This window comes from Agrilus planipennis, unplaced genomic scaffold, assembly GCF_000699045.2.
Source record: "Agrilus planipennis isolate EAB-ADULT unplaced genomic scaffold, Apla_2.0 scaffold1, whole genome shotgun sequence".
NCBI classification, from domain to species: Eukaryota; Metazoa; Arthropoda; class Insecta; order Coleoptera; family Buprestidae; genus Agrilus; species Agrilus planipennis.
In genome coordinates, this window is record NW_020442466.1 from 424089 (window position 1) to 450707 (window position 26619).

Consider the following 26619-nt stretch of genomic DNA (forward strand, 5'->3'; position numbering starts at 1 on the left):
ACTGGAGGTGCGTGTCCATCCAGTTTTAGGACTGACGACCTTATGATGATGATGAGGTCTCTACCTAGCCCTTCATGCCTGAGAAAGTGTTCTAGGAAAATACTGTGGACTTATGATTAGCTAAATTAATGGTTTTTGTAACTAATACCAATATCATTTTCTTTTTATAAATAATATTAAAAGGTTACAATTCAACAAACGTCCTTAAACTTGGACATTATTTTTTTCCTAATTGCATATTCTTTTACAGAATATTCCAAGATGAATGTTGATATCGGTAAACTGAGGAACTGCCTTGTCATATAGAAGACACGGTTCTATGGATGGTCCCTCGTAAAGCTAAGGACACTAATTAAACGATGCTGGTCTCTATGGTAGCCGCCTTTTTTGTGCAACTTATTCTTCGAAAAGACAGTGAGTATCTTATTGTTATTTTTTACGTACTCTCATCATAAACATGTATTTTTTTTTGGAGTTATATAGTCATAAGAAGGCAAGCAAACAATGGAACAAAATCGTGTTATTGTTATAAAGTTCCAAGACGTTTTCTTTTTTCTAATGCTTTCAGAGGATTTTATAATACCGTTACAATGTACCTAAAGTTAAATTATATTATTTTTGTGCGTGTAACGGAAGCCTTACAAACGAAAAATTGTATTTAACTCACAAAGGCAATGTCTTATAAACTTCAAAGGACGACATCTTTGCTTTATTTGTGATGCATGCTCGTTCGTAACCCACCAAGAGAATATGAAAAGGCTGCAAGAGAGAGATCTTCTTTGGATAATTATTAAAAGAAACTTAGATGAATACGAACATCTTCGCTTCAAAACAACAAGCTATACCTATGACTATGTATTAATACCTGCAGGCAAGTTGTCTTGTTATCTAATAAGTTTCTCTGTTTACTTCATTAAAATTTCGCAAAATATGTAGGACTTTGTGTCTCTATTTACAAGTACAAACAACTGCTGACTACTTATTAATTAATATGTACAAGTAGCATCTCAAGAAACATTTTAGTTATTGACTTTTACTGTCTCATTTTAATTATCTATCTTTATTAAATACATATATAATTTTTTGAATTTTATTTTATTATTAAGTACAATATCGATTAATTTTTTTGAGTTCTTTAGTGAGTTTTTATTTCAAATTTTGTACATAAAGTCAGACCCGCTTACATTTCACATTCTTGTTACAGATCGATCTGTATAAATAGATATCTAATTATCTCGAGAAAATAATTACAAAGCAATAACAAACATTTTGTTAGATTTGTGTTACACCAGCTTTTAACCGCGACTACATCAGCGTGAAACTGATTCTAATCTCACTTATACAGGTTTAGCCATTCTAAAGGAAGCATTTAAATAACTCTATGGGAAAGACTTACATTAAAAAAGTGACTTGACAAAACTTGGATAACATTCCGGTGGAAATCAACGATATATTTAAAAAAAAAGCCGACTTAATCTCGAAATAATCTTGAAAGTAGACCTCAAGGTCACACTCAAGGCCACCAGCGATGCCCCCCCCCCCCTAAAAGTTACACAACTTTTGATGTAAGGCATTCAAGTAGAGTTAATTAGGTGCTCCTTTTAAAACCAGTCATCCCCAATAATAAATACAATTATTTTAGATCACTTTTGAGAATCTTCATGTCTGTAAAACTTTACCGAAATCCATTCCGCCTACATTATACTCATAGATGCAGACAGATAGACAGTATAGTTTTATTTCTGTCAATATTCTATCTATTTATGACTGAATCGTGACAATCCCTGATAGAACCTTTACCGATTTTAATAACTACAATAATAACTCTACACCGGAAAAATTAATGAAGAAGTTAAAAGAAAAAGAAATAGAATGAGGCATTTCACACCATCCAGTGATATACATAGAGATAAGGGTAGTAACCTTGTCAAAATCCCCAACTGCTTCAGCAATGATGATCAGGATTACCTAGCAACAGAAGTACATCCTGGTAGGTGTGGTGTGTCAAACACGGTCAAAGGTATTATTTCGATGATATGGTACGGATGCAAGGAATTCGTCCTTAATTCTCCGCACCGTATTATGCGGAATCCATGTTAGGTAGGTACTTAAATCGGGATTGTTTTCCACACATCCTGTATGATTCCACTAGTACATTCTCATTGCGCCGTCCATATATGAACATCATGTCCGCATATCTGCGTGCGAATACATTGCCTTTTTTTTGGGTATTTTCAAAATAAAATTCTTGTATTTTGTAATAATAGCAGTAACTTTACAAAAGAACGGTCATTACGGAGTGTAATTGACCTGCCTGCATAATACGTGTGTTTCGCCGCTTGATGCTCGCGATAATTTCGTCATTTAAACCATAACTTCGAAGTGCAGAATACTGCCAATTACGTGCGATTGACTTGCCTGCGTATCAGCTGCTGTGAAGGTCACAAATAGGTACTCGTGTTGTGTCACTTGATGCTTGCGAAAACCAAGGGCGATAACATAACGCGGCCGCCAACCTGACGAGTGTTCTCAAGCATTGACGGCTCATTAACTGGAATACTTTTTGCGTATAGTTTTTGCACCCCTACGTTGTGGCGCTGTCACGAGATGCACTCTATTGTACCACCAAATGTCACCTTTCAAATATTCCGGAATACTTATCGGACATAATGTATACGAATATTAGCTATAACTAAAATGAATAAATTTCTTATGTTTTTTTAGGTCATTTTCTAATTTCTTTTCCGTTTCGGTGTATCCCTGCTTTACTTCGTTATAATAAATTTTCCCCAAGTTGAGCATTTTATTGTTAATAAAAGTTGCAATGTTTTACGCCTTTTCGTCACTTTCTTTTATTGCAAATAGAAAAGGTTAAATATTTCTTTTTATTTTGTATTTGGTACTATTTAGACTTTTAATGAAATATTTATTTAGTACCTACCTAATATCATCTGATATTTAGAAGCAATTATATTGGATTGTATTTTAGTTTTATTATTTCTAGATTAAACTGTTTTTAAATTGTAATGTCTTGGTGGTTGCCCTGTACATTCATTTATTACTGCTTCCTGTAAAATCACCAACAGCACCGTCCCTCAGCCTGTTTGGTCACTAGGTACTGGTACAAAGTCAGAATCCTTTCTCGATTAAGTTCGAAGCTATATCCACGATGAATTGATTTCATATTGTAGACGTACACAGCAAAACTAAATTTATAGTGCAAAATGAGGCTAACCAAAGCGCACAATATTTTTGCATGATAATTATGTGCATCTATCTATTATACATGTCTCTACATATACGTCTGGTATTTTTGTATCGACATGTAATAATTATACTATACCAATGTGTCTATATTGTACTGCATATATGTACAAACGTAATTAGTTATTTTTGTGTTAATGGATCGGACTACAACAATAATTAATTAATATTCATGGCGGCCACCGAAGCTGCGGTTAGAAATGGGTTGGTTCGCCATTTCGAACTGGATCCATGCTGAAACGTAATACATTTTTTGTATTGACGAAAATTAATCTGCTGGGTAAATGAGAGCGATTACATGCATAGCTTTTGTAAACATAATATTATACGGTTTATTGCTCTTTTGGATACATGTGTCTGGCCTTTAATTTGCTCGTTAAAAATTGATGAGATACGCCGCCAACAAAACGCGAAATCCATTTGCAAGCGTTCTACATTCAACAGTAAATATAATTAATAATGTTTCCGATTCGTTTACTTAAACATATTAACTTGTATCATTTAAATAATTAAAGAACATTCGATATTTCATTTTACTAAGAATGAATTGTCATCGTTGTATCTGTCGAGGATGACAGAGTGTTGTAAATTGTCATGTACCTCGCTTTCTATTTCATCGTCTCTCTCTCTACATCTTATCTATCTGTCCTTGTTTTCCCCTTTATTTATGACTTTTCTGTACTTTCGACCACTACTCGCCTATCCTTCTCTTGCCGGTTACTAGTAATTTTGTGCTGTCTTTCTCTATCTCACCACCTTTTCACTCTTAAGTAGCGTGCCATCAGCACCAAGAAGAGAGTACAGGTCTGACGAAGGAAGCTGGCGAGTGATCGCGCAGGTACTTGCCCATTTATGACCTATTTGAGTAAATTGCGTAAATTATAGTATTAATACAGATCGGACAGTAGCGTACTAGAAAATAATGTAAAAACATGACTTATCAAAAGAAAAAAATAACCTATTGCTTTTGTTTTATAGTTTGTTTTCACATTCACTGTCATCATAGGAATCTCTATCGCTGTCACCAACATCAACAATTAGTTCTTCTGTTTGTATGTTTATTACTTGCTCAATGATCCCAACTTTTGAATATTTAATCTACGCTCCTGATAGGAATACTGAAGAATGAGGGCTGCAATATTTATACCTAAAACTGCCTACTTTTGCCACCGCGCATCCACGCCATTTTAAAATTTCCGCCAGCTTCCAGCGTCAGGCCTGTACGAAGGTTGCTGTCAAGTCGCACGTTTCGTTTTCACCGTTTCATTCTCCGTTTATTCACCGTTCCTTTTTCACCGTGTAGTTTCTTCAAGTGTACGCCGATTGAAGGCATTGTATTTATTGTATATAGATCAATAGATTATACTACATTTACAGTGTTTTTCAATCCACAACAAAAACCTACAATCCTTTAATTAGGATTGTTAGGAAGTTTCATGCGATAAAAACGCCGCCGATCCAGATTTACCGAATCGTATGAAACACAAAGTGTATTACCCCCGGTTTCTTTGGATTAACGTGGTGAATTTTACCTTCTCATCTAACTAATGGGCGAGGAATTGAGATAATCAGTGCTACCTCTACCAATTTTTCTTAGAAAGCGAGTGAGCAAGTTCCCCTAGAACCTTCTGATGCGAGCACAACCATCATGGTTGGTGGCCACTATTACGAAGGTCTATGGGAAGTGACCGCCAGATCTGTGACCACCCCAAATAAATGAGGCGCAAAATCGAACCTTACATTATAATTATTGACTCTGACATGGCTGTTTAGCCAGGGCGCGACATCGATACGTTATCATATTTGTCATCTTCATATTTACATGGTGGAATAAACTAACCCCATAATATGTCGCCATCTTGTGAAGTAACTGAAGTATTTCAAATGTTAGACATTGTTTAACTTTTTAATTTTTTCCAGTTACTTCATATTTATCGTTTTACTGGTGTACTGATGAGAACTAATAAGTTCTAAATCGTTTTTTTGGGCAAAAGTTTTAGAGTTTTTTATGGAATTATATTTCATTTTTCTTAATTAGAAAAATTGGTATTCTTATTAAGTTTTTTCGTTCCCTAAGGATTCTTCATTAGATCATGAGACTTTTAGAGAGAGAACCTCGTCCCATCTTTGGATGTTGCCTTTAATTTGAAGGGGAAAAATGTCCATCGAGACACGGACATAAAAGCAGGATGAACTGGGAGTATTTCCATCTGGAAAAACTCCATAAACGTCTCATAAATTGCCGGTGGAAAAGAAAACACGGAAAGTGGGTGGATAGCGGTAAGCACCGATGCCGGCGCCCATGAATGAAAGCGGGATAGCAGTTACATTCGCTGTAAAGTAGATGCGTAAAGCAAACCATAATTTCATGAAAGTCTAAACAGGCTGCACACAAGAGAGTCATTTCCTGTAAGAGAAAAAGGCTGTGTATTGATACTACTGAAATTTTATTGCTGTCGGTGGCTGGCTGTGTGCTGTTCATTCCAGTGAAGTAGTGAATTTAAATGTGTTGTTCCAAAAGAAAGGAAACAAACGACATAAGAAGGACATAAAGAAAAATCACATTTTTCGTACATGAGAAAAACCAAAATATGAATTGAGGACAAACGACCGACGGAAACCTGCGACACACCACTAAAGAAGAAAGAAACTTCAATATTAAAATATCACTATTGGGATCCGTCAAATAGGAAGATACTAAAAACATGGCGCCGATTAGGGAAAATTTATCGTAGTTCCTTTAGTGTGCCGTGCAATTTCCAAGTTTTTAAATTACGATAAAATGATAAGTATTGACACAATATGTGATTGGGCTGACACAAAGCCTCGGAAAGGAAATTTCGTTGAAGGTGAGCGTGTTTTAGTGCCAATCACATTATAAAATTCGGAAATAACAAATCCGGAAGCTAGCCTTCAAATTCCGTCAAGTTTACTGCCTACTTTTTACAAACTTCGGATTTAAAAAGTGATTCACCTTATATAATTGGTGAGGTGATTCTGGGTGATTTAAGCAATATCGTATCAATGAGTTGCACGTGCAAAGCCGATTTAAGAGAACGTTGTAAACACATTATTGCAACTTTGTTGTATTGCAGCAGGTAGGTTCTTAACCTTAAAATAGTTATATCGTATCATTGGTATTGTGTTAAAAACAATTACAAAAGAATAAATAATAATTTCTCACTTTTAGTATGATTCTAGTTTTAAATATTAAGGTTATGGCTGATGGTAAATACTTGCTGAAATATAATCTTGATCATCATAAAATGACGTGAACAAATTTTTATTCCGGAATTCACTTCTTTGATACCTACTGCTTTCATCCAAGCTTCTATTAGTTTACTTTTTCCTCTAATTTTCCGAATATATTTTTTACATATATAAAACGGTTAGTTTTTATTGGAAAGTAGTTAATGTAGGTGAAGAGTGAAGATCTATGTCTGAAGTGCTATTGCAGCTTTTCACTGAACATATTAACTTTTTATTTGATTTAACTTTAGAAGAAAACTTCGTCGACTCCATCATCAAAAAAATTTTTACTTTTTTAACGTGTTTTATTATTTTAATAAACAATTTTACAATTTGCGTGCACAGTTCCTATGTAAATTTTTCCCTCATTCGAGTTATAGATTTTGCCACCAGACGGTGTATGCCCATTTGACGGATCCTAATTACACATCAAATTTTAAACTAGATAACCAAGTATAGTTTACGAAAACAACCAGAAATATTTCATATAAATATATGTGGTATAAAAAGTGCGGAAGGAAAATACTAATACGTAATGATAGTAATGTAAGTAAATGCATACAGCATGTTAAAAGAAAACTTGAGCATATAATACCTACTTCAATGTCCCCTTACTTATTATTTAGAAAAAGAACCTTTATATTGAACAAAATTTTCCTCACATTTGTTTTTATGTTGGGACGCGTTATGAATATCAATTTAACACGAAAAATTCAAATCTCGCTTGAAACATTGGAAATGTAGATTAAATATTATGAATGAAGAGATAAGCTGATGCTATGCCTTTCAAATCAGTTCAACTACCTACATTCTGGTGTATAAACAAACGTTAAACCTCTGTGTTAATACTACAAAGAGATACAGTGTATTAATTTTTTTACTACAAAACCGATTTTCAAAATAATTGCTTCGTTAAAAATGCTTAACTTCATTGAAGAGTTAAAAAACTGATAATACCTAAATGTCGAAACAGTTGGTCAAAACTCAAAACAAAACACCTATATACGTATTTTGAAACTATGGCAATAAAGAAACTCATTTTTTAAATATATCTTCACATATTTACTTGTTCAAATATCTGCACATCATCATCAATATCATCATAAGGTAATCAGTTGTAAAACTCGTTGGACACACACCTCCACTTATTCCTATCCTGAGATAATCTTTACATTTCCCTAAAACAAGAACAACTATTTGCGAACGGTAATCTAATGTAGGTCTACCTCTACCTCATCTAACTTCCGTTTGTGCCTCTAATATGTCTCTGACTAGACCTTCATGCCTGAAAAGGTGTCCTACCAACCTATCTCGCCTATTTTTTATTGACTTCCATAGAGTCCTCTGTTCTCCTATTCTTTCTAATACCTCTTCATTTCTCACCTTTTCTATCCACGGTATCCTCATCATTCGCCTGTAACACCACATTTCGAACTCTTTCTTTTCAACCGCGCCCACTGTCCAAGTTTCGCACCTGTACAGCGCCTCGTTCCAAACATACATCTTTAACCACCATTCTCGAATTTCTAAATTAACCGTTCGCGAGCATAGAAGTGACTACTTTTTATTGAAGGCGACTCGACCCTGCTCTATCCTCTACTTTATAACCCTACTACTCCTTCCGTCCTGACTTATCTGACTTCCTAGATACCTAAAATCGGCGACACCCGTAAACCTAGAATGGCCTAAATTGATCTTCCCCTAATAGTTCTTCGGTCCTCTTTTCTATTCTCCTCCGTACAATTCTAGTTAAGATTTTTGACGCATAGGAAGTTAGGCTAATTGTTCTAAATGTCTCCTAGATGTTATTAAAATGTTTTATTACAGCAGTTTGTTCCCAACAGTATTCAAAGCCTTTTCCTCTTAATGACCTCACTTTATCTAAGCAAGGTGTAAGTAACAAGTTGTAGACAGTTTGGATATACTTTATTAGAAAGAGAACCGCGTTTTGTAATTAACAGTGTTGCTCTACTTTAATGACGGATAAAATGCCACGTTGTACGTTTACAATAGGATTTCTTTCAGAGGCTAATGCAAGTCAACAGTAGCATTGCTTTTCTTATTATATTACTTACAGTCAGCACTTATAGGTAAGCGAACTGCTCGAATCCAGCGAGTCAGCTTCTCTATTTGCCCCGAATGCAAATTTCTTTGCTATCTTCATATTCCGACGGACAACTTACTTACTTTGCTACTCTCAGATGATGTAGCAGCTTTTCTGCACTATTATACGAATTTCATCTGCCTAAAAATACATCATCACTTATCAGAAGAGAAAAATCCTAATTTTTTATTTAGCTCGTATTTGTATTAGGTAGATCTTGTTTTTAAAACATCTACTTTTAACGAAATGAGAAGAAATATAAAGTCTGAATGAAGCATCCCAAGCACATAATTCAGTTATTTGGCGGGAAATTTGATAAATGACGATGCCTCCTCCTTAATTTGTCCCAATCCACCATCACAACGTGGTTAGTCCAAGGAGTAGTTGAACCTGCTGCCCTCGGGGAGCACGCAATTAACGACTAGGGCGCCATAAGGCGGATCGTCTCGTTATTTTACGATCAAACCCTGTACATTTTTTAAATTTCTATATGCATCAGATAATTTTACAATAATTGGTTATATTTTATATTGTATCTGCTCCCGTTTGTTTGGTAAATCAGCTACAGTGCAGCGACTGATATTTTTAATAATTTTAACAGACCAAAAAGAACTTTTGGGTATTTCATTCCCACCAGCCGGTAATGCTGGTGGGTGGGCAGTCCCTCCGGACTACGCCAAAAGGTAGGGCGGGAGGCCCTCTTCAGCCTGCTTTCAGGAATCGTGGGACTGGGTGGGTGGCGGTTCGGGTGAGAAAGTTGAGACGGACGAAAGAAGAGAGTGAAAGATTATCTGTGGAATATTACTGCCCCAGCATTTGCCTGAGTGATCCCAGGAAACCACAGAAAAACTTGGACCAAGGCAGAGGGACTCGGAATCGAACCGACGTCCTCCCGAATGCTAAGCAATGGTCTAAACCTCTAGGCCATACCGCTCGGTTTAACAGATCAGTTAAATAAAACTATTTTGTAATTAGTTTTCATATTCACTACCCTTATCGGAATAAACATCACTGTTACCGACATCAACAATTAGTTCTTCTGCTTGTATGTCTATTACTTGCTCATTATCTCATTTAAATAAATCACGTTAAACTAAATTATTACGCCAATTTTTTTTTTATAAAAACTACTATCTTACAAGAAAATTAACCGAATGAAATAATTTAATATTATAAATTTATCCCTGCTTTTAAATATTTAATTTACTCCCCGACAGGAATATGTACTGAAGGGGGCTGCAATTGTTATAAACAAAAAACTGTCTACTTTTGCCACCGCGTATCCACACCGCCAGTTTCGAGCGTCAGGCCTGCGTGTAACAAATGCTTTTATTTTAATGATTTTAATGCTACTGATTCCCTTGCATTAATGAAGCTAAAAGTGATGCATCAGTCGTTAAGAGACTCGGTTTTCCGGTGTCTAATTTTCGTTCCCTCAACTTCGTATTCGACGAACTCGTCCCGGAAACGAAGCGCCTGGAAATGGAAAAGACTTGAAACAGAACTAATTCTGCTGAACATGTGAAATTAAAGAGGAAATCCGCATTTGAATATCAAGCAAGGAAAGTTACCGACAGCGTCGTTCTACCGTCAGCTTCCGAAGTGGCATCGGCGGCTTGCACTGTACGTTTATTGTAAATAACTACTTCCTTTCGTGAACTTCACTAGAAGTTGACGGAGGAAAAGAAAACGACTTTGCTTTACTGCACAAAATCGAGCACCATATTGCCGGTTTATTGCCGCAATGAAACTGCCTTTAACCTTCTGTTAAGATCCTTTATCGTCCGTAAGCGGCATACCAAAATTGTATTCTACTCTGACTCGTGCAACAAATTTAACTTTTATGTTGTTTTCAACAACACGACAACACATGCGGGTACACCAAAATAGTCATAGGAATTTAGAAAAAGGATTATCTAAGTACTCTTCATCATCAGGTCGTCAGTCCTAAGACTCGATGGACACGCATGTCCACTGTTTCCTATCCTGAGTTAATCTTCGCATATCCCTAAAAGTGGAAAAACACACAACCTTAACTATTTGTGAACAATAATCAAATCTAGGTCTACATCTACTCCTCTAAACTCCTGTTTCTGCTTCTAATATGTCTGACTAGGCCTTCATGCCTGACAAGGTGTCCTGCCACCTATCTCGCTTACCTCTTATTAACTTCCATAGCAGTTCTGTTCTTCTCTTCTTCCTAATACCTCTTCAATTCTAACCTCTATATTTCCAGTATTTTTGTTACTCTTATTTATTTTCATATAGTACTGTTTTGTCAATACCGCTTCCATTTTATTTAAAGCTATCTCTAACTCTTCCTTGCTAGATGCTAATACTGCTTTATCATCTGCAAATCTAAGCATAATACTAATCTTCTGCCCCTGTACATCTATCCATACAGCTGTACTATCTTTAATTATGTTGATCGCGACTTCAATGTATAGATTAAAAAGTAGCGGTGACTTATTCTTTAAAAAATTCTATTCAGATATTTAAGGGACATAACCATAAAGCTGACATAATAAAGTGGTCAGAACGTAGAAACCAGGACCTTTTCGGGATCTAAAGACAGTCTCTTTTTTATTATTTTCAGTTAAATTTCAAATCAAGACAACCTAAACTAACAATAATCTAATCCTTAATAGCATTAAAATTAAGTTGTGAATATTTTAGGTAAGCCTGACATTGAAACTGTTGATGCTGAGGTTTAGAAAAAATACTTCTTTACCAACACTTGATCTTACTTTATTTAAAAACCCACCTATTCTAAGAATATAAAGACGTGTACTTTCCAGGGTAGTGGACTTGTAGGTACACGTTTTCAGACCAATTCCTCGATAAATGAATGAATGGATTTTCCCATCGTTAGTTCGAAGCACAACCCGATAACAATTACAATTACAAATACACTCCAAAGCATAAAATATACCTACAATCATTAAATATTCCAAACAACATATCTTACAAATTTTCTGTTTCTATGCCTGGCTGAACAGAAACTAATTATTTAATAGTATTTTTTTGTATTCTAATTTTTGGCACTAAATTGGACCTTAAGTGCCCTAGTTTCGGCATTTTTACTGAGCTCATCGCGCATATTGACTCTATGTTTACCTGGAGTGCAAATCCAGTTTGAATGCTGACCCTGAATTCCTCATAAATGGTTGTGCACAACAATGAAATTCCCTTCAAAACTTGTTCATCAGTTCTCGAATTATGGACAAAAAAACTAGGAGGTAATATTCATACATATACAGTTAATGTCACAGTTAAAACTACATTTAAGTCCATCTTGTCGTTTCTGAGTTGTATCCCAACACATACTCCTAGAAATTTTTAATTTTTCCAAACATTCCAAATAACGTTTTTCGTTTAATATGTGAAAAATGGTCTAACATCGTAAATGTATTTAATGAGAATTACGTCAATACTTCGTAATAGTATTTTTTATTGTCATATCCTTTAATTCCATTAAACAACTTTCAACTAATATGAAGAAATACATATAAGTACTAAATTATACAAATCCGATGATTTATTTTCAAGGAGATTCCAGTATCAAAATTATTCGTTGCATTTTCACCTAAATTGAAACGAGTTACTGCTCAATTTCATTTCATTCATTTATTAATTGATTTAATTTAAGTATTCGCTATAAATTGAGGTGGTTGTTCAGTTCGTTAATTAAACAAAAATTAAGTATCTCATCCACCGGACGCTATGAAAGACAAGAGGAATTGAAGTAGCTGGTGTTTCAAATAAATTAAATAACAACACTCGGAAACAAAAACTTTTTAAAAATCCAACGGTGCCGATCTATGTGTAGCGAGTCTTTGGACTGTATCCTAAATTTTAAAATTCCAATTCGGTGGCATAAGTTGTAGTAGAGTAACTTTTTGGGGTTAACTTATACGGTAATTATGAAAGAGTAAGTGGAAAGCAGGAATATAAACGGGTTCGCTGCCAGAGTTCAGGTCAGAGGCAAGGGAATAGTTGATCGTGCCTTCTGCAATAGTATCATGAGAGAGGAACAGCATCAAGCGCTTGCTTGCCTGCTTGTATTCGCCCCAGTTTGAAGAGCAACTCGAAACTTTTCATTCGCGCTAAACTTAATCCGCAAATTTTTAATGAACTTTGGCTAAATGCTTGCCGTAAATTTAGCTGACGCGGACAAACTGATAGAAATATGTACCCACTGGTGCGTTTTATCTTCAAAACTACCTACTGCAGCGTCCTATTAGTCAAGAATTGAAGGACGTTCGGGACAAAGGACGATAAGTACGTTCTACACAAACTATGCATCTTTATTAGGTTATTATTTTAAGATTGTCAGATAACAATTTTGCCAACAATGTCTTTCTGGTTTCGGAACAGCTTTAAAAGGTTGTTGCTACATTCTTATCAAAGCTTTTAATAACTATTTGAAAATTTTTGACTAGGTCACACAAACCTATAGGGTTGTTCGGAAAGTCATGTCGTTTTTTTTTTTGTGGAAATGAAAGACAGTTTTCGTATAATAAACAAATACTTTATTAAATTATATATTGACCGTTCTGGTCCAACACCTTTTGCCATCTTTCTGGTAGTAGCATAATTCCACGCTCATAAAATTTTGGTCTTTGCTGGCAAAAAACTGATCGAGGAGGTTTTTGACCTCCTCATTTGAGGTGAAGGTTTTACCGTCTAAAAAATTTTGGAGTGACCGGAACAAATAATAATCCGATGGTGCCAGGTCTGGAGAATATGGTGGGTGTAGCATTGTATCCCATTCAAGCTGTAAAAGCTTTTGGCGAGTGACCAAACTTGTGTGAGGTCTCGCGTTGTCTTGGTGAAACACTACACCTTTCCTGTTGATTAGTTCTGACCTTTTCTGTTGAAGTGCATCATTCAGTGTGTCCAGCTGATGACAGTAGACTTCCGAATTAATCGTTGTGTTATCCGGTAAAAACTAAAAAAAAACGATTCCTTTAAAATCCCACCAAACAGACAGCATCACCTTTTTTTGGTGAATATCGGCTTTGGAAATGGTTTGAGCCGGTTCATCTTTTTTGCTCCATGACCTCTTGCGTTTGACGTTGTTGTATACAACCCATTTTTCGTCCCCAGTGATGATGAGCTTCAAAAACGGATCATTTTCGTGACGTTTGAGAAGCGAATCGCAGACGTCAATGCGGCGACACAGACTTCTCTCTGTGAGAACATGGGGAACCCATACATCGAGCTTCGAGGATAATCCCAGGCCTTTCAAGTGGTCATAAACTGTTGAATTTGATAAATTTAACCTCAATCCGATCTCATGTGTTGTTATTCGCCGGTTCACATCAACTAATGCCTTTATCGCGTCTTTATCAGCTTCAACCGGCCTTCCCGAACGTGGTGCATCTTCGACATCAAAATTGCCGGATCGAAATTTAGCGAACCAGTTCTGGCACTGGCGTACTGTCAACACACCTTCTCCATACACATCAGTCAATTTCTTTCTGGCTTGAACAGCATTTTTACCCTTTCTGTAGTAAAACAGTAAGATACGTATGTCGAAAATGCTGCTTATCGCTTTCCATATTTAAAAGGGTACCAACCAAAAACTACTGCGTACAATTAATTGGAATTTTTCACACACAAGCCTTGCTATATGAGCTCTCAAAGCATATAAAAATTATACGGCTTAAATGTGAAGTTGGGTGCAAAAGAATACAACTAAATACTCTGTCGGGAAAAAAACGAAATGACTTTCCGAACAACCCGATAGAATTGACTTGGTATCCTGCCGAATTAATGCGTTCGTATATGAATGAACCGTTGTATAAAAAATTAGCAAACAGTCAAAGCGTAGTTCAGAATCTGTTTTAAAACCCGCTTTTAATTCGTAAGTTGAGTTTCTTCTGATTCAAAAGCTTTTGCAGAAAGAAGGATTAAGCTGAAAATTTACAGCGCTTCCCTTTATATTTATGTTCGTTGTTTCAACAAAGCTCTCTAATATATTACCTGACGCTGAATATATATTTCCCCAAGTCAAATGAGCCACTGGCACCATTCCGGCGAGTTTTTGATGGTAATTTAAATGTGCCAAGAAATTAATGTTAAACAATAACAGCATTAATGATGTACACAATTACAATACAGTATTATACAGGGTGTAACAGGAATAAGTGCCGAATTATAGAGGGCGTTAACTGGATGCAGTAAATAATCGCACGGTGAGTTCAGAAGCGTGGTTAAAAGTAAATGAAACTTTTAAGAAAATCAATCCGAAGCCGGTCCTGTCCGTGAACTGGAAAAATAGGTGCCTACCGAATAGCTTAGTGTGATAGAAACTACAGTGACATGGATGTAGAATGTAAACATTACCGATTATCAAATGTCTAGGATAAACATAAACAATTTAGTATTGCATATTGTTAAGAAACCTTATTTGTGATATGCCAAAGGAGGGACTTTATGGCATAAACATTTTCATATTTTATTATACCTTTAGTGTAAATTTTGTTATTATTGGACTTATTAGAAATATTTCCGAAATCTACGGTCACGTAGGCAAATTCGCAGAAGCACAAATGAGGGTTTATCCCATGGTTAATATATTGTGCATTGGTATTACTGTCAATAACCTCGTTATTGGGAGGGGTAATTTGTCGATTTCGAAATCTAGTGTACAAAATTTTAAGTTTAATAGAACAGTTCTTTTGTAGACTCGCTGAGAGTAACTAGACTTTAGTTATTTTCATAAGACATCAATAAAAATTCAATATTTATGATAAGTTAGAATAGGTCGTAGTTGTAAGTTGTACAATAAATTCGTTATATTTACAACTCGGCGTTTCTATGGTCCTTCGAGTTATATATGTGGTACAATTGTACAAAAAGTTCGAATCAATAATTTGAATATTTCGAACGTAAAAAACTATAAGATATTTTAATTAGGAGCAACCAGTAAGGGATGAAATGTTCCTTTTTCTACTCTAACAAATAAACAATAAATGAGCAAAAACATACAACACAAATAGTTTACTAATGCTTGAAATCACCACCTGATTGAATGCAGCGTTGCGAGTCCTATTTCTGTACCAGGGCCGGAATTGAATTTACTTGTACCTTCAACTACGTTTTTCTCGAAAACGGTGAACTTTCGGATATACAAACATTTACTTAATTTTCATGTTTTATAGTGCTCCAACACGTCCTGCAAACTGGGAACTTATCTCTGTTACGCCCAGTATATAACTTCAAAATTACTCTTATCTACAAATACAGTAGATCGTTATTGCGCCAAACGAAGTTTAATTTCACAAATCCTACTCAGTTTCGTACTTGAAAGTTTCGTTTCTGACATTATCCTACTTAGCCCCTCTCCCCTCCCCGTGCAACTGTTCTATTTATTCTTGAACTTATGCGCCACGAAACCCGTACGATTGTTCCAAGTTTGGTCGTTATATTTCAAATATTGAAATGTAAACTAAGGAAAAGTTGAGCTGTTTCTCGGACCATTTCGTTCGTCATCGACACTTTTTAGAGTTTCCTGTCTTAAACGAACGTCATCATTACGTACGGCGGAACGGAAAGTCGCAAGTTGTCGTAATTTAACTTTTCATCGTGTGACCAAAATTGCTCGAGGAAAAGGCGAGTGTCGTGGTCTGTTACGAAGTCGGAAAATATCAAAAGTTTTCTCACGTCCGCATTTTGACGATGCGGCGAGCCGGAGAGGACGGAGACGGTAGTCTTGGTAGGAAGCAGCTTTAAGGCTCAAACTTTCTTGTTGCCAATACACACGCCAAAACAAAGTTTATCAAATTGCGTTTGAATAAATTGCGGGAGTTCGCAGCTGCTTCAGCGATTCTTCACATGCCTACATGCCGGGAACGGAAAGTTGCCGTTTGCAATTGCATTAAGCTTCAAGAAATTGAATTGTGTCAGAAATGATGAAGAAACATTCCAATACCTGTATAATACGACGTTTAGAATTTTAAAAGTTTTAAATGAACTCCCATATATACAGGGTGTACAAGGAAATTTAAAGAATTTCGCTTCTTTTTCGGGGAAGCTCTTCAAGTCCTGAAGAAGACATAATTTGATAGAATGCTCTTTTACATGTTTCCTATAAAAACAGTAGCTAGCTTATGACCTAAGGTAACTAACTGAAAAGTTTCATAATCTATCGAACAGCTTAGTGTGATAGAAACACTGCAGCGACATAGATATAGAATGTAAACCGATTATCGAATGTCTAAGATAAACATAAACAATTATTCAATATTCTATTTAGATGCAACCAGTAAGGGGTAGAATATTCCTTATTTTAGTCTAACAAATAAACAATACTTGAACAAAAACATACCACACAAATAGTGTACCTACTAATGCTTGTAATCACCACCTGATTGAGTGCAGCGTTGCGAGTCCTATTTCTGTACCAGGGCCGGAATTGAATTTACCTGTACCTTCAACAACGTTTTTCTCGAAAACAGTAAACTTTCGGATATACAGACAATTACTTAATAATTTGATAGAATGTTCTTTTATATATTTCCTATAAAAGTTGTAGCTAGTAGGGCTGAAGTGTTCCTTATTCTAGTCTAACAGATAAACAATACATGAGCAAAACATACACCACAAATAGTATACTAATGCTTGTAATCACCACCTGATTGAGTGCAGCGTTGCGAGTCCTATTTCTGTACCAGGGCCGGAATTGAATTTACCTGTACTTTCAACTACGTTTTCTCGAAAACGACGAACTTTCGGATATACAAATATTTACTTAATATTATGATATAATGCTCTTTTACGTATTTCCTATAAAAATTGTAGGTAGTATATGAGCAAAAGTAACTAACTAAAAACTTTCCTAATTTATATACAATTGTCGTATGTATAACAGTATGATTTTTAAGCAGATAATAGTTTTGATAAACATTTCTATTGTAGTATGTATAAATTAACTAATATTTCTCCTGTTTTTACGGGTTAAATACGTATAGAATGAAGACGCATTGTGGCTGTAAGCCTCAACAAAGTTTTATTGACGACTTACGGGACCGTGAGCAGTAAGTATAGACTTGATCGGACGTAAACAGTTCTCCGAGAAGAATGAAAATTTATTATGCTCGAACGGGGAATAGCCCCTCGACCCCGGTCAAATCCCAGAGGTAAACTAACTCCCAAGCAAGGTAGATTAGTTCATTTTCAGTCGATAATATGGTCATTTGTTTCCGGGAAAAAACGAACTTCCGCCTTGACGTGAAATAATGACGGTGTTAATGGCCCCGTCATCGCTTAATCGCGTCAGGGGCGATGAAGAAAAAATAAAAAAGAAACTAACAATGTTTCTTGTTTACTTTAAGAAAAAAAAGTAAACTTAACACATTCAATAGAAGAAATGTTATTATAATTGACAACGGCAGAACTATTTCATGTTCCTAATAGTGTCATTGCTTGTATATTTGAAAATAAAATTACATCCAAAATTACAGTAAATAATAATTAACACGGAAGAAATCAACGAATTGATTTGATAATAATAGAAAATTTTATGGGTTAATAAAGTCAGAGATCTTCAAGTTTTCGTCAGGTATTAAATAGCCATAAGGCTGTCAATGCCATTTTTTACATTTCTGTAAGGATGAAATAATGTTTGGTTTAGTAAGATCGAGAGATATAACCTTGTTCTGATGAAGTTTGACGAAAATGGTGAATGTCACAACTGTAAGTACTGTACTTATTGTATCGGTATAGGTACAGGACAGTTTGGAATGACATGAACTTTCAGATGGTCTCCGCTGCTATTCTATTTGATTCTAACCAAGTGCAACCAGAGATGAAAGTGGACCTCATGGACGGTGGAAGGAAGGCTATCATACTATGCATTCCTGACGGGAGTGAAAAATGTTTAAAAAGAATGTAAGAAGGAAGACTGAAACGTTTTCAGAAAGTTTTTCCCAGTTAGTTATACCACACTGCACGCGTAAAAGTAACAAAAAATTCAACAGCATGAAGTTAGCAGAGTGACTGGGCTATGGTTGGGGAGAGTTTACACTCCTCCTATAGAGACAGCAGGTCACAGTGATATTTATGTATGTACTGGATAAGGTACCGAGCGGCATGGCCTAGACGTTTAGACCATTTCTTAGCATTCGGGAAGACGCCGGTTCGATTCCAGGTCCGTCTGCCTTGGTCCAAGTTTATCTGTGGTTTCCTTGGATTATTATAGGTAAATGCCGGGGCAATAATATTCCCCAGGTAGAAATGTGGAAATCAATGAATTGACGGAGTGTTGTCACTGCTTAACGCAAGGCTAAGGTCATGGCATTCTGCAATACCTCTACATATTTATTACTTATATCTTCAACTCGTTTGAAATATTTTATCAACTTTAATTTGCTTTCAGTTAAAGTTTTAGAAATTTCAAGTCTATTTACGCCACTAGATCTTTATGTACTTGAGATTGGTTGATATTTACATTAAAGAAATACATCTGTTCGAATTATTTTCGTTTGCTGCGCTCTCTTCTTTCAAAAGATGTTACTTCGTGTATGCAAATGCACAATAGGCGATTTGAAAATGTGTCGCATTCGCAATTCATTATTTCCCGGCACAAATCCTTTCGATCCAATAATAACACGATAAACTGGCGTTTTCCTTTTTCCACGTCGCCAGGCCCGCGGGCTCAGATTGAATCCACAGATTTGACGTGGATTATATTCGTTCTTTTATGACAAGGTATTTGAATCCGTTGCCTTCGACGCCGTTTCGTCTACGTAGCGTCCCGCTTGTGTCAGATCCCGACGACTCGCCTCCGCCGACGCCGTTGTATACACATAGAATGACTTGAAAAGGAATGATGAGGAAGGGTGGTTCGCCTGTTTGGCTGCTGCCTGCCAACCAACCAGCCAGCCAGCCAGCACGGCCCATCCACGTCTCGATCCACTGAACCAATTCAGCGTCGCCGACACCGTAGCCTCAGCGTCGCGACGCAGTGCCGTTGCCAGCGCTGTCGACGGTCGGATATAACTCGATGAATGCAGAGATTAGCATCTGTTGCTTCTAAACTTTATCAGGCTAATAACAGTCGAGGAAATTTATAACAGGTTATCTCTTAACGATCGTGCGTTATTCTATTATCATGAGGACGCGTGAATTTCTACTCGCGACCATTACATTGACGTTAATTGAGATTAGCGGTCCATTTTCTATTAGCTTCTCCTCGAAATTTTAGATCGCGTCGGACGGTGAATATTTACGATGTGGGAAATTGTCCTAACGAGGACCATTCCAAGTTTCATTAAGCTATTCTAATAACAAGTGTCTTTCATGGACGGTGAAAGGAAGGCTATCATACTACGGATTCCTGAAGAATGTCCCCCGACTGCACGCTCTTTTTCGTGAAATATGTTTAATAAAAATGTAAGAAGGAAGACTGGAATGTTTTTGGAGTTTTTCACATGCGGGTACACCAAAATAGTCACAGGAATTTAGAAAAAGGATTATCTAAGTACTCTTCATCATCAGGTCGTCAGTCCTAAGACTGGTTGGACACGCACCTCCACTCTTTCCTATCCTGAGTTAATCTTCGCATATCCCTAAAAGTAAACTAAAACTAAACTCTAAACTCCTGTTTCTGCTTCTAATATGTCTCTGACTAGCCCTTTTATGCCTAAGAAGGTGTCCTACCAACCTATCTCGCCTACCTCTTATTAACTTCCATAGAAGTTCTGTTCTCCTTTTCTTCCTAATACCTTTTCAATTCTAACCTCTATCCACGGTATCCTTATAATTCGCCTGTAACACCACACTTCGAATACTTTCATTTTTCCATTCCATATTTCCCGTATTTTTGTACTGTTTTGTCAATACCGCTTCCATTTTATTTAAAGCTATCTCTAACTCCTCCTTGCTAGATGCTAATACTGCTATATCATCTGCAAATCTAAGTATAATACTAATATTTTGCCCCTGTACATCTATGCATACAGTTGTACTGTCTTTAATTATGTTGATCGCGACTTTTCGTGAAATATGTTTAATAAAAATGTAAGAAGGAAGACTGGAATGTTTTTGGAGTTTTTCACAGTTAGTTATGCTACACCGCACGCGTCAAAGTAACGAAAATTCGACAGCATGAAGTGTGAAGCAGAGTGGCTGGAATATGATTGGGGAGAGTTCACACTCCGGCCTGTAGAAATAGCAGGTCACAGTAATATTTATATATGTATTCGAAGTGGCGAAAGTACCGAGCGGTATGGCCCAGACGTTTAGACCATTTCTTGGCATTCAGGAGGACGTCGGTTCGATTCCGGGTCCGTTTGCCTTGGTCCAAGTTTATCTGTGGTTTCCTTGGATTACTTAGGTAAATGCTGGGGCAGTAGTATTCCACAGATAATCTTTTATTATCTTCTGTCTTCATTTTGTCCGTCTCATCTTTCTCATCTGATCCACCACTCACCCATTCCCACGATTCCTGAAAGGAGGCTGAAGAGGGGCTTCAGCCCTTCCTTCCGGCGTAGTCCGGAAGGACTGCCAGCCCACTAGCAATTATTGACTGGTGAGAATGAAACACCTTTAAGTTTTTTTTTTGTGGCCAAGGTTAAACCGCGACAGCGATTGTTGCTGCCGGAATTGCCGTCGAAACGTCGGAACCCAATAGCGTATTAAGACTATGATCTTTTGGCCCAAATTATAATTCTACCGTGGATTCTAGAAGTGAAAGCCTGTGCTATTATATTATTCTTATTATGTCAAAATTAAATACTTCATGTTACAGAATGTAATATTGTCAATAATTTTTTATTTTTGGTGCAACGCTTATGTTTTAATATTGTTTTTAATTCGTTAGAGATAGATTTGTTTATCATTATTCAACCTTTTTCATCTTATTATATTTCAAATTTCCATAATTTCAAATGTATACAAGGTGGTCAAATATATCTTGAATGTTCTTTTGGAGACAATAATAGGCCGATTTGTTCCCAATAGTCAGGTTCTGTGAAAGTCTTCGACGGCAACCATCTTTATAATTGTATTGTCGATGCTCTTCAGTTGTATGCAGGTTATAGGAATTTCATAGCTCGAGGCAGAGTCACACCTTGCTGGATTTTTCCACTTATTGGCTTCTTTTGTTGCATACCAGGTATTGGTGGTGGCACCAGAACAATTTTGATTTTGTCACATAAATTAGAGTTAGTTACGTTTTGTCCTTCTTCTTGCTAACTTGCGTTTTAAATTCATATTTTCTTCGTTGTAAGTGTCGTTGTAATCCGTTATTTCATAGTTAATAACTCATTTGTAAATAAAGTCCGTATATAGTGTTTTATATCGAGTTTCATTAGCTCCGTTAAAACCAACATTTTAAGAAAATAGTACAAGTGGTTTCACGGTAAACAGCTTACTTAAAATGTACCAGTAACTATCAGTAACATTCAGTTCTCTTGGTCGTGGAGCATTTTAGTAAAATAGCATCTCTTTTTTTTATAAAACGTTTGCTATTATTAAAGTTGCTTGAAATGTTCCAATAAATTGTTTCTGAATGATTATCAAAATATATAAATCAAGTCGACACTAATAAAAAAGGGACGCGGCAGCATTCCTTCAATCTTTGATTTTCTTGTTTATGGTGAACTTCCTCACAAATATTTCCGGTTTAATACGTCTCACCCTATACAAGTTATCGTTTCCGGCAGAAACATATAGGTGTATCTCGCGTAAGCCTAAAGAAAAACAGCGATCTATTTCACTCCCGAGGGTATATCCGGATCCCTTTCATAAATGTCGCCAAATCGAATTCACTTCACGTTGAGCAAATATTTCTTCATGGAACATTGGTTAACGAAGCTACGAGCACACGTGAAAATGAAAAACACGAACCGAAAAAGACGCACGGCAAAGTAAAGGCAAAGAATCCGTCCAATATGAGAATCGGGAAATGCGGAAGGTGCCCGTTCATTTTCACTAGAATCGCTTTAATGCCATCAGTTCCACACCTTAAATTAAACTACATTCATATATGTTTGCGAACGCACACATGTAATATAAGGACGACGGACACGTATATGTATACGTGACTTATTGCTGGCAGCGCATTTTTGCATTTTCATGATTTATGACGCCTAGAATTGGTTTCCGGAAACTCGTTTGCTGATTTGTTTTCCCAACGTGTTATATACGCGCACTGATGGTAGTGGTGATGGTAGATGGTGGCAGTAACGAGGATTATTGATTGCCTTAAAGCACAAATAGATTCAGTGGTACACACATATGTATCATCATCATAAGGTCGTCAGGGTAAAGGTCCAGATGATGGCCCCCACCCCCGAAGGGGGATCGAAAGAGGAGGTCTCCCTCACCACTGTACCATAAATAGTTCGTGGCGGTCCCACCCCCATAAAAAGTTATGGGGGTTCAAAGTTAATAAATATGCCAATTTTTGTACATTTCTAGGCATGTAAATATTTATATAGTCATTCTTAAACAATATTCAAAGGTAAAACTAATGGAAAATACATAAAAATATTGAGAAAGTTATATAAAACNGACAGACACCTTTAATATTTTTTATCAAATTTCTAAATTAACCGTTCACGAGCATAGAAGTGACTTATTTTTATTTAAGAACGCTCTACCCTATGCTGTCTTTTGTTTTATATCTCTACTGTTCCTTCCATCCTAAGTTATCTGACTTCGTAAATACCGAAGACAAATCAATTTTTCGAATTTTTCGTCTCCTACCTATTATTCCTCTTTCCCTACTTTTTCTTCCCTTGATTTTTGTCTTTGTTTTTGTATAAAATAGAAAATTAGCTAAAACTAAGCAATTAGGCCTCTAGATAAAAATCAGTTCAAAAAATCCTTTACTTGATTTGCTAAATTAGGTTAGGGTTACTTGAACTTTTCTGTAAATATTCAATTTTCACTTTCACTCCTTCAAAGATGCGATATTTCTAGGTTTGCAAGGGGTATGTGAACAGCTTTATATTACTACTACATACTATGTTCCGACCTGCGGTTACAAATATTTATAATTTTCAATTCATGGCTTTTGGACTGGACGGACTAAATTTTGCTGCCAATTAAAAAAAAAGTCAGAGTTGATATCAAATTGTTGGCAGTGCCCGTATACAATTCCAGTTAAGAGTACTTGTCGGGAATGTACAGGCCGCTGGTTTTGTTCGGAAAGTTAAAATTATCAATTTACACCCCTGCCGCTTTCGTTACTAAAAACAACAAAAAAAAATACTAAAAGCGGCAAAAACTCACCGCGGTGCGGTTTTCGCGTCGCTGATCTGTTTTTAATTCGGTGCAAAGCCGTGGGCTCATCAATGCGAACGGTATCATCCACCGAAAGCCCAATGAATGCATAGGTATGGGTACTTGTCGTTCAGCCAACCACTCTGGATACCGTACAGTACACATATGTGTGTATACACCCTCGACGTCAAGTACTCAAATAGGTACATGGCTAAGTACGAATGGGTATGCTATATACTTTCCAGCATTGTAGGTAGGTACATATAAGCGCTTACATCACGTTGTTAAACAATCTCAAAGCTACTGACGTGTGAACGCTCTTTCGCAGCGGAATAATTAGCAAAAGACACTGCATTACGACAGTAAATAAAAACAGTAACGTAGTTAGGTTTGCAAATATCTAACTAAAATCTAAAACAAATTTTACAGATATTCTGCTTCTATATCGGCATCTAAACTTACGTATTTTGAAAAAATACAACGTGTAATTATACAACACGCTACTGAAGTGAAACTTCTTCAAACACACAAACGTACCGGGATAGGGGTTAAGGAATTCGTTTAATGGTATTATTTGTACACTATGAATTTAAATTTTACACTATACATGCCGGAATTGCCTGTAACGAACGTTGCATTGAAGAGCACTCACGGCTGATGCGATACCCACTACGAACTCGACTACGTGGTCGAGTAGAGGGGGGACATCCATTGCATGATTTCGTTACATAGCAACTCGCATGAAACAAACTTACCCTACCGTGCGTAAAGAAGTTTCACTTCAAAAAAAGGTTCAAAACGTACGTTATAACAGTATAGAATTATAGATACTGCAGACTGTTTTTTTATTTCTTTGTTGGTGCATTTCATTCAAAAATCATTTACATCAGAAATTAATAGATTCAGCGAGGGAATTACAGACAAATTTTCTTCTACTAACTTTCAAAAAATAGAAGTTAGTAAATATATTATCACTAGTTGCTACCTGTATATTTGTGTCCATGTCGCATTCAATCTAATCGATAAAGAAAATATCAACCAACTAATCGGAGCTAATACCTACTAGCCAAAAGTAAGTTTAATAAATAACCATATACAGCACGGTAAGCGCCATCTATGACGATTTGTCACGAGTTGTGGAGTTGTGGGTAAATTAGTATTTATTCTTCGAGAATTCAGTTTTACAAACCAATATCGATAATTAAAAGAAATCTTATTAAACAATTAAGGTACTAGCGATTGGTGGTAAACCTTCATAGTTTATAGTTTAATACACTCTCTGTGGTTATTATTTAAACGTTTAAAATTCAGATGTATTTAAAATAAGTACTCTGTCTACTTTCAGTCCTTCACAAATGAAAAGTGTTGGACAGATTTCACAGATATGGAATGGACAAATAACAAATAAATAACATTTCACCCCTTTTGTGTGCTTTCTGTTGAATAAATATTCCAATCGTATATCACAAATATCATAGCAGGTATACTAGTTGAACAGTTATTAGGCTTTTGAAAGTTACTTGAGAATGAAGAATACATCAAAACACCGTTTCAATGATATATAATACCCTAACTCATCATCATCATCACCATTAAGGTCATCAATCCTCATACTGGTTGGACACGTATCTCCACTCTTCCCTGTCCTGAGCTAATCTTAGATTTCCCCTAAATCTAAAACATCCTATATTTTAACTATTTCTGTGCAGTAATCTAATCTAAATCTATTTCTACCCCCTTTTAACTCTGCTTCTGCTTCCAATATGTCTCTAACTAGCCGTTCATGCCAACCAACCTATCTCGTTTTTGTTTTATTGACTTCCACAGCGCCCTCTGCTCACCAACTTTTCTAACACTTCTTCATTTCCAACCATCTCTATCCACGATCTCCTCATTTTTCGCGTGTAACATCCCATTTCAAATGCTTCTAACCCTTATTTTTCCGTCGCGCCCATCGTCCATGTTTTGAACCCGTACGGAGCCTTGCTCCAGACAGACACCTTTAATATTTTTTATCAAATTTCTAAATTAACCGTTCACGAGCATAGAAGTGACTTATTTTTATTTAAGAACGCTCTACCCTATGCTGTCTTTTGTTTTATATCTCTACTGTTCCTTCCATCCTAAGTTATCTGACTTCGTAAATACCGAAGACAAATCAATTTTTCGAATTTTTCGTCTCCTACCTATTATTCCTCTTTCCCTACTTTTTCTTCCCTTGATTTTTGTCTTTGTTTTTGTATAAAATAGAAAATTAGCTAAAACTAAGCAATTAGGCCTCTAGATAAAAATCAGTTCAAAAAATCCTTTACTTGATTTGCTAAATTAGGTTAGGGTTACTTGAACTTTTCTGTAAATATTCAATTTTCACTTTCACTCCTTCAAAGATGCGATATTTCTAGGTTTGCAAGGGGTATGTGAACAGCTTTATATTACTACTACATACTATGTTCCGACCTGCGGTTACAAATATTTATAATTTTCAATTCATGGCTTTTGGACTGGACGGACTAAATTTTGCTGCCAATTAAAAAAAAAGTCAGAGTTGATATCAAATTGTTGGCAGTGCCCGTATACAATTCCAGTTAAGAGTACTTGTCGGGAATGTACAGGCCGCTGGTTTTGTTCGGAAAGTTAAAATTATCAATTTACACCCCTGCCGCTTTCGTTACTAAAAACAACAAAAAAAAATACTAAAAGCGGCAAAAACTCACCGCGGTGCGGTTTTCGCGTCGCTGATCTGTTTTTAATTCGGTGCAAAGCCG

At 36.2% G+C, this 26619-nt stretch overlaps 1 protein-coding gene across 1 annotated transcript in view; it reads left to right on the forward strand.

Moving 5' to 3' along the window:
• Nucleotides 1–26619, forward strand: part of LOC108733441 (carbonic anhydrase-related protein 10) — a 258247-nt gene that overhangs the window by 12111 nt on the left and 219517 nt on the right. The window contains exon 2 of the mRNA XM_025981143.1: nucleotides 251–414. Coding sequence (XP_025836928.1) covers nucleotides 360–414 — 55 coding nt within the window. The 5' untranslated portion in view covers nucleotides 251–359. The remainder of the gene's footprint in view (nucleotides 1–250; nucleotides 415–26619) is intronic.